The sequence below is a fragment of the Prorops nasuta genome, unplaced genomic scaffold (genome assembly GCF_024137725.1).
Source record: "Prorops nasuta isolate Cenicafe-Biocafe unplaced genomic scaffold, Cenicafe_Pnas_1.2 PNAS00004, whole genome shotgun sequence".
Lineage (NCBI taxonomy): Eukaryota > Metazoa > Arthropoda > Insecta > Hymenoptera > Bethylidae > Prorops > Prorops nasuta.
Window position 1 is genome coordinate 9,120,940 of NW_027116801.1, and position 18,515 is coordinate 9,139,454.

General features: G+C 37.1%; 2 protein-coding genes across 2 annotated transcripts; both read left to right on the forward strand.

Annotated features, from left to right (window-relative positions):
• Nucleotides 1-222: 222 nt before the first annotated feature.
• Nucleotides 223-9,789, forward strand: LOC136772764 (microtubule-associated protein futsch-like). The gene is made up of 11 exons (XM_066725891.1): nt 223-401; nt 548-690; nt 1,871-2,053; nt 2,633-2,840; nt 3,010-3,134; nt 3,237-3,370; nt 3,539-3,804; nt 3,989-4,133; nt 4,207-6,729; nt 7,090-8,994; nt 9,069-9,789. Exons 1-11 carry the CDS (start codon nt 223-225, stop codon nt 9,636-9,638), a joined length of 6,381 nt encoding a protein of 2,126 aa, XP_066581988.1. The 3' UTR covers nt 9,639-9,789.
• A 680-nt stretch (nt 9,790-10,469) lies between these two features.
• On the forward strand, nt 10,470-17,529 carry LOC136772765 (protein PF3D7_1417600-like). The gene is made up of 2 exons (XM_066725892.1): nt 10,470-10,573; nt 10,887-17,529. The coding sequence occupies exons 1-2, from the start codon at nt 10,470-10,472 to the stop codon at nt 17,527-17,529; spliced, it is 6,747 nt and encodes a 2,248-aa protein (XP_066581989.1).
• The last annotated feature ends 986 nt before the right edge of the window (nt 17,530-18,515 follow it).

Sequence of the window (18,515 nt, forward strand, 5' to 3'; positions counted from 1 at the left end):
GCCACTTTCGGAATAATTCCAATCGCTAAGCACTTTTACGCCCGATTGACTTTCCTCGCGTTTCAAGCTGCTCTTCAGTTACTTGAAAAATATCGAACGAGAGCGTTTCCTCTGGAAAAATCATTAAATATCAATCAAACATCAGTCGAAACGACATCTCCCACATCACGCAATCGTAATATGGACTTTTGATCCGATCGTTCCAACAACAGCAGTCGAACAATGAAGGAATCTTGGTGTATCATCAATCTTTCGATAATCATTTTTTTATCGGCGTCTTCAGCCTCGGGAGATGTAATTCTCAATATAAATATAAAGAAGCCCGTTGCAGTGTTAAGCGACAAATTTCTCAGTCTCACCATTGATTATGCCTCACTGTTCAACAGTGGATCATCTTTAAGGTCAGTTTCATCCACGTTCAACCAAAAATATTCTTCAAATAAGCGGCCAAGCGTTTCTTTACTATATAGACGTAATTTACTTTTTGCCTATGAAAAATAAAAAACTAGAGTAGAGTCTCCTTGATAAATTTCAATTCTTATTTCAGCTCAAATCTCAAAAAGAGTGAAAACTTGATAAAAGCTTTGTCTCCTGGCTACATCCGTTTCGGGGGACCCAGCAGCAATTCATTTATCTTTCAGCGTACGTCACGAAAATACCAAGGGAAGAGAACGGACAACAGCATTTCAGGTAAAAGCATCTCCCAATCTTTCGGCTCATAAATTATAATCGTAACGTATCGTTATGTTAAACGAGCGAAAATACGCGTGGGTATAATTTGCGTAATTTCAGTTCTGCCTTTAACCAAATTATATTGAAAATGATATTTACTCTCTGTTATAATGGCAGAGCTCATTTCAAGCAGTATATAGTTCGAATTCATATCAGGAGAACCATTTGGTCGAGATCGGTGAAGTTTTGCGGGATAAAATTACTCGTACTTGTAAAGTTGCAGCAATTCACCACAATTTACCGCTTCCCAAGAGCTGCAAAAGCTCGTCACGATCAATTTTGTAGAAAAGAAGCATACTACGCGATCTTGTATGATATACCGGGTGTTGCAAAATGAGTCGACTGAATTTAAAGCTCATGGTCTTGATATCTCCAGAGAGAGAACATTATGATAAATTTTACTACTGTGGAAATAGTACATAATTTTACCCTAATATTCTTTCCATGTGTTTAATTACCACCTTTCAAAATTGATCTACGTATATTATCATTTCATAGATTTTCAAAGCTTAATATCTCACTATCTATACTACGTCAATTTTAACGTTGTAATCAGACAATGCTCAGGAGCGAACACCCTTAAGTAAGTACCGTAATTTTGTTACACACCAGATATATAGGTGACTCTGAGACTCCGTAGGCTGATATATACGAGGTCATTAAAGTTATTGCACCATATTCCCTATACTGGGGCAGACCAAGTGTTTGTTGGCTTGACTCCTTCTGATTCGCTGCGTTTACGATAAAGGACAGAGGGTGTACCCTCGAATTCTCCAGGTTTTCCACCCTTAAATGAGGACAGGATACTGTTCTCCAACTATCCCAGTCGTTTTCAACGTGTGATTTTACTTTAACTGCTCGATTTCACGGTGCTTACGTGGCTCGCCTCAATCAAGAATCCACACATTCTCTTCCGTAAACGACGTAACGTGAGAATTAAACCTTCGTCGTTTTACCTTTACCGCAGTTTTGCCCCGAATTACTTGCGTAAGAACGTAATACGTTTCTCGAAGTATCCAACATTTTTTTATTCGTTTGTAATGTACATCATGCCTAACTAGACGTACCCTTTATGTCTCATCAAGGGTAAAAATTGATGTTTGCACCGTTCGATTGAATTTCGATTTTCATTAAACAGAGGAACAATGGACCGATCTCTATGAATGGACACAAAAGGCTGGATTGGACGTGATCGCTTGTATCGCGCCTCGTTTCACAGGAAACGATACCCACGTACAATCCTGGGATTCCAGAAATGCTGTGGATTTCATCTCATTCAGCAATCACCTTGGCTACAACGTTAATTGGCAATTGGGTTATGGTAACGATCGTCCACGAACCATTGACTAGAATTTATATAAGCACTAACGTGAATTTCCATCAAAAATTGCCTGAAATTTTGAATAGTCACTGAATTACTGTTATGCATAGTAGTATTCCATCCGTAAATAATACCGGATGCTTCAAATAATTCGAAGCAAACATTTCCTTTTTAACAATTGAACAATGAAGAAAACAAATTTCTGTAATATTTGTAAGAATTTTGATTCTTGTTGCTGTAAATTGTTTCAAACTATTCTTCTGTATTTTATTTTCAACTTTTAATGAAAAGATAGAATAATCCAGGGTCCTTAAGGAAGCAAGCGAGACATGAAAATGTTTGTAAAATGTAATTTTGTAAAACTCGCAAGAATTTCGATATTTAATTCTCAAGTTTATTGTAAGCTTCAGGTACCACCCTTGATTTTTCTCACTTTATACAGTATCACATTGAAGTGCTTTGAAAGAAAAACTGATTGTTAGGGGAAAGAGCCTTTTTTCTTCCTGGGATACATGAAGCTCTGGAAGAAAGGAGCTACGTGGAAAGTGGAGAGATAAGGGAAATAAAAACCTTTTTCAGAGTGTCAGACTAGGTGTAACGCATCAGGATTACAGATGGGAAAATACGTAAGGCGTTTGCGTAATATCTTAAGCGGTTTTCCAAGATATTCCAATAGCATGATCAGCGGGCCCGACGTCGTCGTTTATACAACAAAGCGGCAACAAGAATACCTCGAGAATTATTTGAACGTTGCTGGCTCCGCGCTATCAGCAATCACTTGGCACCCGTAAGCAATATTTCAACAATTTCTCACAACCCATTCAACTTGATAAAATCTTAAAAAGGAACATTCTAAAATTATCAAAGAATTCCACACAAATAAACTATTTGCTCTCGCAGATAATAGATTCCTGCAAATCGACCAGCTATTTTCTAACAATTATTTATCGTTTCAGCAATTTGGCTGGTATTTCGTTTAGCAAGGAGGGTGTTTCCATGCATCACGATAATTTGGCAGAAAATAAGGATGAGCTATTCAACACAATTGGACAATGGATGGATAGGAAGCAATTATGGATTGGTAAATGAGACGAATCAATATCTCTTGTCAATTATTATTAAAGGTCAATTTAGACGAGCGAGACGTAAGAATCGATACAATTTGTCGTTGCTGCTTGTTTAGCGGAGTCAAAGGCGGAAAAGTGCAAAGGACAATTTTTGGGTGCGCTAGTTTGGGCCAGGAGACTCGGGAATGCTGCAAAACTTGGTGTACCAGTGATGATGAGACAGCCAGCCGATTTATTTAAAGCAACCCCGGTAAGTCGACGAATTCAACGAGTCAAGGCAGATTCAGTTTCTCCTTCTCAAAGCTCTTAATATACCTTCGCGATGCGCCTGGATTATCACAGTCCTCAACTTCCTTCTCTTACCTTAAACTTGCAACTCGTTATTCTTCTTGTTTGTTGTTGCTTTTACCACGCGCAGGACTACTGGGTGTCGCTCTTGCACAAAACGTTGGTTGGACGCGAAGTTTTGGACGCAAAAGTTTACACTACCAACGAGAGCTACGTCTACTTCTACGCCCACTGCACCCGGCCCTCCGAAAATTACGAGAAAGGATCCGTGACAATTTTCGGCGTTAATTTGTCACCGGGCAGAACTGTCGCTGAACTGAAAGGTGTAAAAGCAAAGACGCTGCACAAATACATTTTACTACCTGGATTTGATGCTCCGAATAGAATGTTCGCCGAGTGAGTGCACAAGTAAATCTTTAATTTTAAACCATTCAAAGCTAGGATTTCATTCACTGTTATTTAAAACTCTAAATAATTACTACGGGATAAGATAAAACTGGCAATGAATGGGTTAATTCTAATTTGTAAATTAAACAAAATCCATATTTCATTAAATTTCTAATTAACGATCCATCGACAGGACTACTTTGTTGAATAACGAGCCACTTAATTTAATTAATAATGAGTTACCTGACATCGAGCCTATAATAACGGTTAATAAAAAGAATCCGAGGCTGAAGTTACCATCAGGTGGCATAGGCTTTTGGGTCCTGCCAAATGTTAGGGTAAGGTTTGATAATAATATAGATGTTCTCCAAAGTTTGCAATTGCATCATTCATTGAATTTTCGTATCTTAGGTGAAATCTTGCATGCTCGATGATACATCTGAGAATGGATCGGTGAAGCGCCAATTGACTAATGAAGAGATAAACGATATCCGGCAGAATATGAACGAGGAAAGATGGAAGAAACAGGAAGAGAAAGTTTTGAATCTATTTACGGAGGAAGCAGCGAGAAAAGAGGCAATGTTTGCACGAGGAAAGGGACTATCCGAAATGAGATTTGTTCATAGAAATAAAAGGCAATTGGATTCGAGTATTTTTGATAATACCTTCAGCTTTAAGAAGGAAGCAATTAAGAGAAGAGCAAAGAGCGAAAAGATCAAAAGGAAAGAGATTCTTCCAGTGAGGGTGGATCTTAAAAATGGCGATAGCGAGGAGAACAATTTCTATGGTTTTCCACGACGTGAGCCAATAAAGAACTTTCCCAAAGGCGACGTGTTCCTGGACACTGGCAACTCCACGGAGGATGCTGATTACGATTACGTGAAGGAGGAGCAGTCACTCCGTGATAATGAAACGACTACCAAGCAGACACCGGAGGACCCCGAGTTCGATGACACATTGTCGGAAGCCGCGAACGAACAATTCGCGCATGTTCCAAATGAATTTTTCGAAAAGGTCAAACTATCAGCGACAAACACAAGAAATAATAATCTGAAGAACTATTCCGAGCTTTGGGAAGCCGACTCACTAGGAGAAACTAGTAATACCTGTAAGGAGGAAACCAAAGAACAACAAGGACAAGCGAAAGAAATAGAGGCAACTGTGCAAACAACTCCAAAACCAAAAACGTCGAACAATAATATTCATACGGATGACGAAAACTCACCAAAAGGGGAGGTGGTTCAAGTGTATTACGAGAGACCAGTGTTCAAATCGCCGCGTCAATTTTCAACGAGGTTCACCAATCCCATCAAAGTTCCAGTCCCGAAGAAAATCCTGCCAGAAGATTTCGCGCTTCGATTTAAAAGCAAAAAATTGAATGATTTGCGAATCACTGAAGATCCTATTTCCGATTTCAGCGATCTTGAGGTTCAAGGTCAACCACGTGCAATAAAACGAGAAACTCTCAACCAAATAGATTCGATATTAAATTTGGAGATGGTGAAGGAAGACGAGAGTAATTCAAAAATTTGTAACTGCAGGAACATCAAAAATCCACTGGTGAAGAATGCTTGCCACTGCCGAGAAAAGAGAATTCCACGTTCCCTGTCGGATTCTACGGGAACCACCGAGTCTACTGACTCGTCCGATCAGCCAAGATCGGACAGTGATGCGAAGAAAACGACGAAAACCAGATTAAGATCTAGGAAAACATCCAAGTCTCGAAAGCTCACAGACACTGAATCTTCCACCTTGTCGACGGACGAGATACTCGAAATGGCAGAAGGGACAAATTTCACCACGGAAACAGCAACTACAGAGGCAGAGGAAACGAAGAAAGTTGGCAAGGAGTATTTTCTCGAAAGAAAGAATGAGATACCAGAGGAGTACAAGACTGAAGCAAACACTGAAAATTTTAAAATTACTGAAAAAAATATTGATTCCTCGACCATCACGGTCCCGGATACTAAAGAAAAAGAAGCCGCTGGAGATGTTGAAGAAAATATCAAGTCCGATTCTGCGGTCCCTAGTGAAGGAGCATCGTCGAAGGAAGAAAAAGGAGCGAAGGAGGAAAATCTGGAAATTCGAGAAAAATTGGAAGAAGTCGACGCACCCACGACTATCAAGGAGACGGTTCTTTCCGAAAATGAGTCGTCCAAGTCTGGTAAGAGATACGTGAAGGTCAAAGCGAGGAAGAAATCTGAAGAGACGGCTGAGGATCACGCGAAAGCTTTGGAAGAAAAATACGCAGCCAGAGCAGAAGCTCTGATCGCCTTGCAGAAGGAGAACGAGAATCGAAGGATGAAGAGGCTGATGGACGTTTCGTCAAAAATTGTTGGGAGCGTGAGCAACAAGCACCAACACCAACAAAGCAAACTGGAGAAACAGCTGGAGATATTGAAGGAGCAATTGAATTCGAAACGTGAAAAACTAGCAAGAGTATTCAAGGACGAAATTGGTCCTGCGAACAACTTTGGCAGAAGAAAAAGGGAAAGCGATGGTATTGAAGATAAAGATGAATTCGTAGATTTGGCAGATAGAGAGAAGCTGAAATACATTTTGCTCAATAAGCCGATAAATTATAGTTTGCTGCCTTCCATGGAAACTATTGATAGCCAAAAGAGTAAAAGATACGCGGCTGATGTTGAGATTGAAAGACCGTTGCATCGTGTGAGAGAGAGGAAAATATTCCCCAGAGCTTCCACTCAAAGTTTTACTGATTCCAGTCTCCTGCAATATTCGGAACCTTCTGCACCGAAAAAACGTATGGTTGAAATTCAAGATAACGGGGGACGTGACAATTCTCAGAGCGAGCCTCACCATACTTACTATGCTATAGTCGAGGACGTTGATAATCCGAGAATCTATCGATATCAAGGAGATTCTTCCAGAAAAATTGGAAATTTAAGATCAGGAGTGTTACAAAGTTCAAAGGTAATACATATTGCATTTATCCTTCAATATTTAATTAAATTACTTTGTCACTAAAAATTATCGCATCAAAGCTACTCTAACTCACGATCCTCGAACGTTTAATAATAAAACAATTAGGGAATATAAATCGAACTTTGAAAAGTACACTTTGAATAGAACTCTTTTCTTCGACATTTTGACTCGAAAGTGGAAGAATTTCAATCGATGCTACATATTTTTCTATGCATTATATATAGTATAGCAGTATTTTATATATTGGAAAGTATGTCATATGATATTTTTCTGAAAAAAATGGTTGGGCACGAAAATTATTTTTAAGCTGTATTAAAAATAATTAATCTTTTGTTTTCTTCGTTTCAGCTAATTCCGATCGATATTGCTCAACGACAGCAAGTTTATCAGAATATACAAGAGGAACCTGAAAACGTTGAGGACGATGAGATTATTCGTCATTTGTCGGATGGAGAACGAGAATCTGAGCAGCCACGAAGAATTTATGCAATAGATGCTTCGAGTTACCGAGGTGGAGATCCAGTTTTGCAGTTACATGACGATGATGAAATAGCGATCACTGACGAGGAAGAAGTAGCGTATCCCGAAGGTCCGATCAATACTTATCCCTCTGAATCCGATCCTCGACAGGAAGAACCAAGGGAAATTATCGAACAGTCTGATATGTTGCAATATAGAAATTTGAATGTACCCCAGCCTGTGCAACTTCTCCAAAGTACCGATGTTGCTGCTAATCAACAACAGCAGCAAGAAAACACTAATGCTCCGGTATACTATGTGATCAATCCGAAATCCGAAGAAAACCTACAAGGACCAGTCTCTTACGAGAATGTACAAAGAGTAGTTCCAGAACAATTGGAGAATCAAGCTGTGGCTGAACAGGAGACGCAATACATTCAGCAAGGTGAAACATTAGAAATTCCAGTATACAGAAATATTCTATCTTCTGAAAATTCCAATGTGGAACCTGAGCAGCAGAATGGTAGAATAGCATACGTCTTAAACGAGCAAAGAAATAAAAATATACCTGAGGAACAGGAAGATCAGCAATTATATGTTCAGAATAGAAATATACAAAGCCCTGTTGTGTTACAACAGGATAGTCGCCAAGATCCTTACTACAGAAAATTAGGTGAAGTTGGCACCTCTGCAGGATTGTACCGAACGGTAAAGATTGTTCCTCAAACTATTCAGAAAAATATCAATCTACCAGTATCCTATTCGCAACAACAGAGTATTTTACAACGTCCTAACGTTCTTCGATCAAACGTTCAAGGTCAAAGAAGGCCAGTCGTTTGGAGGAAACCAGGTAGAGCATATCAGGTACCATTGGGTAATAACAATGACAGAGGAGTTTATGCAGTTTATAATTCTGGTCGACAAGGTGCACTAAGAAATGTTGCAAGATATCCTACAAGATCAAACGAAAATTCTGCAGCCTGGAAAAGACTGGCGAACATCAGAGCTCTCGAGGAAATATCATCCGCTGGTCACGAGCGACAGTTGGGTCCTAATGGACAGTTCGTGTATTTATTATCTAAAAGGCAAAATGAGTTAAACAACAACACTTTCGATCAGCATCATGAAAATTTAAATAGCACAGTCGAGGCTAAGAACACTAGTTCTGAATCTGATCCTGTTGAAGTTGACGCAGTTTCTGAAGATCCTTCCAAAATCGAAGTTACAAACGTGATGTCTTTACACAACGAAACAGAAATAAACAATAATGATAATTCTACAAACCAGTTTAAGGATTCAATCATTAAAAATCTTCAGACCGATGCACTCGTTGCTGAAAAATCGGTCATATCAAATGCAAACGAAAGTCCTAAATCTATTGTTGAAGAAACACAAGAAGTTGATACGAAGAATGCGAGAGCTGAAATCATACCGAAAGGCAATGAACGGTCGAATGTTTTTCTATCATCATCAGGTCGCACTGTAGCCAATTATAATCTTAATAGAAAATCAGGATATCCATATACAGGAGGGTCTCAGCCTTATTATCAAAATATGGAAATGGCAAGAGTTAGGAGTCGTCGAGAAGTCTTCACCGAGGAAGCTAACAGGATTCAAACCACATCGTCGATGTCCTCGAAGAAGAAACATCGAAAAATACTTGATTACGAGGAAGGGAAAAAGTTCAGTAGTCCTAAATATGCTAGATTAACGAAGAAAACTGAGAGAAACAACGCCATACGAAAACGAAGAGAAATCGAGATGACGACAGATGACGTTAACAGACAATTGAGAGTAGGTTCATAATTTTTAATAAAATAATATTGCGGAGAATTTACTAATGTTTTATTTCTTTTTATTGCTTAAAGCTCATGACGAATGAGTTGTCACCGAAATTAGGTAACGCCAAACCATTTACAGCAGAGGGAAAAAATAATGTCTGGAAGGCAAGCAATGACATTATTCGGGAACCAGTAGCCGATGAAACGTTTACGGAGAAAAATCGTGATCTGAAAGCAACACTACTTGAGAATCCAGAGATGACTCCGGCCGAAGATGAAAATTTTATATCTCTCGAGGAATACAATAAGAATGGCATTGATAATTTATTTATCAAATTTCATGATAAAAATTCGATCACTGAGGAGATGGAAAATGATAACTCTATTCACAAAAGTAATTCTTATTTAGAGAAAAATTTACCCAAATTGCAGTCGGTGATAACCGAAGGTATTGTCAAGGTACAAAATATTTCAGAATCTGTCGAAGGTTTCGTAAATGATGAATTTTCAAATGATTTTGGTGAAAACTCGAATCAAACAATGAGGGTTAAGGACAAAAATCTTTTACAAACTCATAGCATTTTTATAAATGCATTAGACCATGTAAATAAATTCTTCTCCCTGTTCCCACGTATCATACGTATTATTCAAGGGTAAATTCAAAAAAACCATTTCTATACAACTAATTATTTATTGTATATTTATTTATAAGGAATAAATTATTATAATCATGTAGAATATATTAAATATATACATATATATATATATATATATATATGTACAAGAAATTATTTATTAGCCATATGAATAACCACTTCTATACTGTACTGTAGAATATAATGTCTTTATTTTCTATGTGGAAAACAAAAATAAATAATTAATACATTTATCTGATAAATTTACGAACTCATAACTTTTTTTCCTTCCTTTAACACTGCAATCTGTAGAATTAAATAAAGAAATATATAACTCAGTTCATTTCACTATATACATAACAAGAAAGTAATTCTTAGAAAAAGAGTGTATTCAATAGACACGATATGTTAACAAATTGAATACAAAAACTCTTAGTTGTATTTCTTTACTACAATATAAATGACTAATAATCAAAACCAATTTGATATTAGAAGTTTGATAAATATTTATAATAAATATTCTATAATTATTATTACAATCAAAGAATTAATAGTCAACCTTTTTCAAACTCTTGCTAAAAAAACAAACACGATCAACATTGTTGTTGACTTTACTTGCATAAAAGAATAATATGTTATGACATCGTCATATTCCGTAAAACAAATTTCGCAATACGATTTCGGTAATTTATAAGTGAGTAATCCATGCAGGATCAGTGAGAAACGGTCAGTCGAGTCGGTAACTTCTACCAATACGATTAAATTCATCGTTATTCGAAAGTCAATAACGGTATAGCTTAAAAAACGTTTTATCTCAGATAATGTGTTAATTACTCCTTGGATAACGATAAATATGTATAAAATACTAGTAGTATTTCTAACAATTGTTACAAGTGGACTTTTCAAAAGTATCGATGTTTCTACTAATCAAAATAGGTTAAACGATGCTCGTCAATAGTAAGTATATATTCAACAATCATTGTGTAACTTTTCCTATCAATAATCATTTAAATGGAATAAGGATTATTAAAATAATAAAATCAATTTTGTCTCTCTTTCATTCACTTTCTATCATTCAAATAAAAGTATATTATGCTGGTTAAAAAAAATCACGCGACCTTTATGCTAACGTCAGCACTGTGCCAGTGATCTACTTTTTACTGACATGGTTATATAAATGTATATAATTAAAACTCAAAAGCTATATCTAGTAAAGGAGATATGAATACACTTTTTTCTATAAAAATTTAACGAATAACATATTTTTTAGCGGATCTGGAAAATACTCAGTTTCCCCAATCAACCAAGGGGCCGATTTCGTTAGTGATAAGGAAAAGAGTAGAGTGATGTTCTTGGTGCCAGTAGATGAAATCAATAAAAACGAGAATGATCCTAATGATTCTGAGCGTCCAGATATTCCAAGGCCAAAAATTAAACGTTGCAAAGCACCGGAATTATATAAAAAAATAAGAACTTCGACAAACAGTGAAAACAAGCCAACGCTGCAAGCAAAGGATGCAAATTATATCGATACTCCAGGAGATTATGGCGATTCAAGGCCAATAGTGCAGTTTCTGTTGAAAAATCCCAAAATAGCCAGAAATCCAATGCTTGGAAGTGCTTCGAAAGGAGGAAATAATGATTACGAGGAATTTTTGGAAGCTTTGCGTTACGAGGTAGGAAAGCTAAACAGTGAAAATGAGATTACAAAGAGAAAACCAAAGAACGAAAATAGGAAATACTCTTGTTATTGCGAGGAGGAATCGGAGAAAGGTAGAAAACCACCACAACGACCAATTTACGCGAAACAATATCAGCCTTTGCGGAAAAATAAGGGTACCAAGGACTATCAACGAGGAGGCGTTAATAATTTAAGAGTAGGTATGCCTCGGAATACCAACGAACGTGTCCTGCCTGAAGATTTAGCTGTATCCAATCCGGCCCAAGTAGCACATTTAATTCCTATACTAATGGAGTATCCTGAAAATCTGCCAACTGTATACGAAAACATCGATGATATACCAGTAGCTCCAATTTTGCAAGAAATCCCTTCATCCTTTATTGGTAGTCATTTGGTAGGTACTGTTCGAAACATGGACAATTCACTGAAAAATCAGGATCCTGGACGTAAATTATCCAATAAGCTTAACAGAAAGGCACTAGATTCACAAAAGATGCAACATTTGCCTAAAGACAATTCCGAAAACCCGATCAACTTGTCTGAAAATCTTCAGAAATATGAAAATAAAGAAGACGTAAAAATAGTATCTTCAGATACGATGATTGAAAGCCGTGTGAATAATTCGGAATTAACAAATGATGAATCTATGATAAATTCAGATAATGCTAAGATTTCAACAGAAAGTGACCCAAATATCCAAAAGGATCAATATATTTTTCAAGCTCCCTTAAGGACCACCTCTCCTGCGATAGAAAATATTTTCCTTTCTACTACTGGATCGGAAAACTACCCTCAGAATCATATAAATCAAGTTCCCGTGGTGTCTTCTACCGTTTCCAATTTATATAATGATGATAACATAAATGTTTACTCAACTACGCAAGGAAATAATGATCGTCATGAAGAGGTAAATGAAAATTTTAACAATTTTTCGAATGGACCTATGCAACAGAGTGTTCAGTTCAGTGATCCAAGGCATTATTCGACCCCTGATTATAACATCGAGTCAAATGTAGAAAATAATTATCCTCAATTTGATGGTTCTTTAAAAACTGGTCAAGAAATTGTTGGTTTAAAGGAGCCAAATATTATTGAAACTACTCTACCGCCTAGATTCGATGTTGGTGATCAACTGGAAGATAATACGAAGGAAATATTGCAAAGCAACATGAAACTTGAAACTGAGAAACCATTAACATTGAAGACGAAATATTTGGCAAGCCCTACTACAAGCTTCACAGTAGAAAATAGCGATGGAAGGTCTAATTTAAAAGAAGAACCGAATAATGATGAAATTAAGGAAGTAATAGATTCTTATTCTACTTCGGAAATGTTTAATAAGGAAACAAGTCCATATACCATAAACAATGAATTTACGAGCAATACCACGCCTGATATTTTCTCAGCCGAACTCACAAGTCCCAATAATCTAAAAAACTTCGATAAAATTAACGAGGAAAGTACAACCAACAAAAACTCATTTGTAAACTACGCTGAAAGAAAACAATCAGTAGGCAAAAGTAAATGTTTATTAACTTTGAAGCAATTTCATACAGAGCCAAGCGTAATTGATTCAACGGAAATTACACCGGATGAAATTTTAGGAATAACAGAGCGATCCATGCCTATAGCAGATTTCTCAGAAGATTCAAGTCCAAGTATAAATGAAGATAAAATCAAGTTGACTGAAAAATCTATCAGTGATGATTTACCTACAACGTACGATCCAATGCAAGTTTCTCAAAGTGTCCATTCGAATGTTAACGATCTTACGAATATAGGTAACACAAAACAACCAAATTCATATTTTCGAGAGACAGAAGGTATAATTACGCAGCCAGAAGAAACGTATCCCAAACAATTTTCAATTACTCCTGATCCCTCTTCTACCACAGTTGAATACACAGATGGGAATGAGGATAATTCGAATGCTTGGACATTTAACGTCGATGACAGAGGAAATAAAAAAAATGAACCCGACTCAAGAAATTTAGTTTCATCCATAAATTCGAGCGAGAATCAATTACCATTCTGTGATAATTCTTTGTTATTAAGTGCGATAAAGCAATCACTAAATAGTTTCTCTAGCAAAGGTCCTTCGTCGGATGTTGTAGGAGCACCGGAAGACAAATTGGTAGCAGAAGTTACGGACATTCCAAACGTAAAAGATTTCTTCTCGTTGCCCCAAATAGAACGAGCAGTGGTAAATAAAGTGAAGAATCTCTTGAGAAATGTGCACGAAATACCTGCAGAGCGTTTATTACCCCACTGGGTCACCAACGCAATTAAAAACACCTTTAAAAGTATAATGCCAGATGGGGCCAAAACAAACGGAGATCTTCCTCCAATGACGGTGGAAGAACACCAGATGAAAGATGGGAAGTGGTTAACGAATTTGGTAACACTTGCACCTGTCACAGACGAAGAGCACGATTCGACTCTCAGCGAAAATATACGAAAGAAACTCGAGCAACTCGTTTATCATCCACTAATTGGCCTGGAAACAGCTAAAAAACAAATAGTCCAAAATATTCTTGTAGAGGCTGTAAGAAATGATTTTCCAGCAAACGATGATCAAGTCAATGATTCAACCGTTCGGAAAACTTTAAAAGATATCATTGACAAATACAATAGTGCTAGAAGTAACGATGAATCACTGGATAAGGAATATTACGAAAATGAAGAGAGTAAGCAAGAGGGTATCGACGAACGACTGTCCGTAAGTCAAGGTGAAACAGAGAAAGACGTATTAATGGAAAATAATGAAAACAACATGAAGCAATATTTGGATAAATCGGTCGGATTGACTCGCGACATCATTGAGGGTGAACTTCCGAATGTCAATAATAATATTGGCGCAAAGAAGATAATAAGTTATGCAAAGGCCGAAAAGAAGAATTCGAGTTTGTTTCAAAAGGCTAAATCATTGCAGAAATCGATTAGAATAATGTCGACTACGGATGCATCAAACGTACCAAGCGAAGAAATCATTAATGAGAAAGATTATGGAATTGTAGGAGAAACTCCGCCACCAGCATTAGATAATATTGATCCAACATCAACAAACGATAAAGTAAACACGACGACGAGTGGTTTATTGGAAGAACCTATACAATACTATTCTCCCGATAATCGCGTACTAAATTATATAAAAACCCATCCTGCCAACAGTGTGTCAAATGTGCTAACCGAGGATCCTACAACTCGAACAGGAATAATGGAAGACAAAGTCAAAGAAGATATAAATGATCGGTACGAATTGGGTACACCACAATATACCACAGCAAAAAACGATCCAACGACGCAAATTGATCAGACAGAAGACAAAGTTAATGATGATATGAACAATCCATACAACGTTGGTGCTCCACGATATACAACGTTGGAAAACGACCCAACAACCCAAATCCATCAGACAGAAGAAAAAATTAATGACGATATAAGCAATCCATACAAAGCTGATGCCCCACGATATACAACAACAATAAACAATTCAACGACCCAAATTGATCAGACGGAAGGAAAAGTGAATGACGATACTGACAATTCAAATGAAGTTGGCGCTTCGCAAAATACAACGACAAAAAACGAGCCAACCACACAAATCGATCAGACAGAAGAAAATGTTAATGACGATTTAAGTGATCCGTACAAAGTTGGTTCTCCACAATATACAATGACAGAAATCGAACCAACAGAGGAAAAAGCCAATGCCGATATAAACGATCCGAACGAATTTGGTGCTACAAGAATTACAACGGCGAAACAAGATCCAACAACGCAAATCATTCAGACAGAATATAAAGACAATAATGATATAATTGATCGACATGAAGTTGGTGCTCCACGATATTCAACGACAAAAGATGATCCAACAATGCAAATTGGTCAAACGGAAGACAAAATTAATAACGATATGAACAATCTATACGACGTTGGTGATCCACGATATACAACGACAAGAAACGATCCAACAGCACCAATTGAGCTGACAGAAGACATACTAAATAATAATATAAGTAACTCATATGAAGGTAGTTCTCCACGATATACAACGACACCAATCGAACTGATAGGGGACCAAGTGAATGATAATATACAAAATTCATATGACGTTGATGCTCCGCAATATACAACAGCACGAAACAACACAATGGAGCAAATCGGGCAAATAAAAAATAAAATGAATGATGAGATAATAGATCCCTACAAAGTTGGTGCTCCACGATATACAACTACAAGAAGTGATTCAACGACAGAAATCACACCGACGAAAGACCAAGCTAATAATGATATGAATAATCCATACGGAATTGGTACACCACATTATACAACGCTGAAAAACAATCCTACGACACCAGTCGAAATAACGGAAAATGAAGACAATGGAGGTATAAACGACTCTTACACGGTTGGTGCTCCACAATATACAACGCCAAAAAACGATCCAATGACGCCAATCGGAATAACGGAAAACGAAGACAATGGAGATATAAACAATTTTTATGAAGTTGATGCTCCACAAAATACAACCAGCAGTGATTTAACGGCAGAAATCGAACCGACGGTAGAAAAAACCAATAACGATATGAATAATCCATACGGAATTGGTGCTCCATTATATACAACGCCAAAAAACGATCCAATGATGCCAATCGAACTGACAGAAGACACAGTAAATAATGATACAAACACCTCGTACAAAGTTGGTTCTCCAAGATATACAACGACCATAAGCAATCCAACGATGCCAATCGAACTGGTAGAAAATCAAGTCATTGATGACATGAACAATTCATACGACGTTGGTGCTTCACAATACACAACAATAAGAAACGACCCAACGACGCAAATCGATCAAACAGAAAATAAAGTCAATGACGAGATAAGCGATCCCTACAAAGTTGGTGCTCCACGGTATACAGCGACAATAAACAATCCAACAGTGCCAATTAAACCGACAGAAGACAAAGTGAATGATGATATGAACATTTCATACGACTTTGATGCTGCACAATACACAACAGTAAGAAACGACCCAACGACGCAAATCGATCAGACAGAAAATAAAATCAATGATGAGATAAGCGATCCCTACAAAGTTGGTGCTCCACGGTATACAGCGACAAGAAACGACCCTACGACACCAAGTGAATTAATGGAAGATAATGGAAAAATAAGCGATCCGTACGAAGGTGGTTTAGGTTACAATGACGAGGACAATGAAAGAAACGCTACATCTTATTCCATATCGGAAACTGAAGGAAATCTGAAACATCCAAATTCTTTGAGTGAGCCCGAGGGAAGATTGAACGAGGAGAATTCTTATGGGAGGGGGGATCTCGTAAATAAAACGATTTCTGAGGTTATGACTCCCTACACCGAAGGAGATTATGGGTATGTAAATGAGAATAGCCGTGAAGGTACACCGCCATTCGAATCTAAGGGAGGAGAAATAGTTTCGGCTGCTCGTGAAACGCCAGAGGATTTTACGTATTTGGGCCGTATTGCAATGAAGGATCGTAAAAACAACGCGAATGGGCCGCCGAGCTTGCAAAACTCCGACCTATACTACATCGGTGATGGGGTAAGGCTGCCACTGGAGATAAAAAAATTGGAGGACGGCTCGTACGCTCTGTCCATTTCGGAAAGAGTCTGCGAGCACATTATGAATCGTAGATGCCCCTGCTGCGTTCCTCGACAAGGCAATATTGTACAAACGAGAAAAAGATACGCGAATCTTGCGCAAAAGAATAAGGCCATCGATAACAAGAATGATAATAATGTATTTGCTAATTCACGAATCGCCAGATCGCCGAAAGAAAATGCTGGAATGCGTAAGGTTTTCAATTTAATCGAGAATTCCGGTGATACGGTGACCTCAATGCCGGTGGAAGTTTTTGCTAAAAAGTATAATTTAAGTTTGAGCGCGAATGATGATGCAACAACGAAAAACGAGGGAAATTTTGTCCTCTCGTCTGACTATAGAAGAGTCGGTGACTCGAGAGCCCAATATAGAAATAGAGCTTTTAATAGGTATTTAAATGTAAACGAAGATTTCATAAAGAAGGATAATGAAGACATAACAGAAAATTCGAATAGAAAATATTTTCGTACAGCTTCAAAAGAGTCTGGACCTTATAGACGGAATATTGTTGAAAGCCCATCAAAGGGTGTTGTAGTTTTAGAAAACTTGCTGAATTGGTTAAAGGGAGCTATACTTCGGCAGTAAAAAATACTTTCTAAGATGAATAATATTATTTATAAAATATATTTCTTATTTAATTACATAGTTACTGTAAATATGAAACATGTATTGTGATATGTATAATAAATTTAAATTTATAATGCAAATTAATATTTCTAGATTATTCCATTAATTATTTGTTCCAAATTGTAAAATGGACTATAATAGAAAATAAATTTGGATTTTTACAAAGCCTGTACTAATTTTCCTGGAGATAATGGGACTTATCATTTTCACTGGATTACCGAACTGATGTAGTTAACTAAAATGAGACACACAGACACATGTTTTCTCTTTCCTACTTATTGCAATAGTACAGTAGTGCAGCAAAACAAGAGACCCAATGGTTACGTCATTGTAGATGGTAGATCAGTTATCTGTTTTATCGATATGATCAATTTTTTTTTACTTTTACTTTATTGCATTGTTTTTCTATAATCCCATATAATATTGCTTTTTTAATTCACATAGCTAATAAAGAAATAACATTTCAACTAATATTAAACTCTTTTGCTGCTGATGGGTCGAATTTAAGGTCTGAATGTAAACTGCTCAGTTTCTGCCATTTCGTTAAGTCCACTATTACCCATCTCATCTCTATATTTGCCTTGAACCCACTCAACGTTCAAAATTGAAAATTGTCCAATGCAAACTTGCCAAGCCCACATATTGATCCGTTGCTTTTTGTTGGCGGTCGATATACGTGACCGGCGTTCGGTAGGAGGACGCTATGCAGAAATATGCCGGCCAATGAGAAAAAATGATAGTTGCAATACTACGTTAATGAAAAAATTAACTCAACCGTAATTCATACTCAATAATTTTTTAATACACGTCAAATAAAAGTATGATATTGGTAAACATTAATATTTCAAATAGGGTAAATAGTTTTGTCTGTCGGTACAAAGATAACCTAGCTTTCACGTTTCTCAATTTACCGTCTATCCCCTGACTCCTATACAACCACCCTC

Bases quoted from the DNA above. Each gene is read 5' to 3' on its own strand.
- LOC136772764 (XM_066725891.1), top strand. From the start codon at position 223: ATGAAGGAATCTTGGTGTATCATCAATCTTTCGATAATCATTTTTTTA. The intron at 402-547 runs GTCAGTTTCATC...TTCTTATTTCAG, and splicing joins AACAGTGGATCATCTTTAAG to CTCAAATCTCAAAAAGAGTG. The intron at 2,841-3,009 runs GTAAGCAATATT...TTATCGTTTCAG, and splicing joins TCAGCAATCACTTGGCACCC to CAATTTGGCTGGTATTTCGT.
- LOC136772765 (XM_066725892.1), top strand. From the start codon at position 10,470: ATGTATAAAATACTAGTAGTATTTCTAACAATTGTTACAAGTGGACTT. The intron at 10,574-10,886 runs GTAAGTATATAT...CATATTTTTTAG, and splicing joins TTAAACGATGCTCGTCAATA to CGGATCTGGAAAATACTCAG.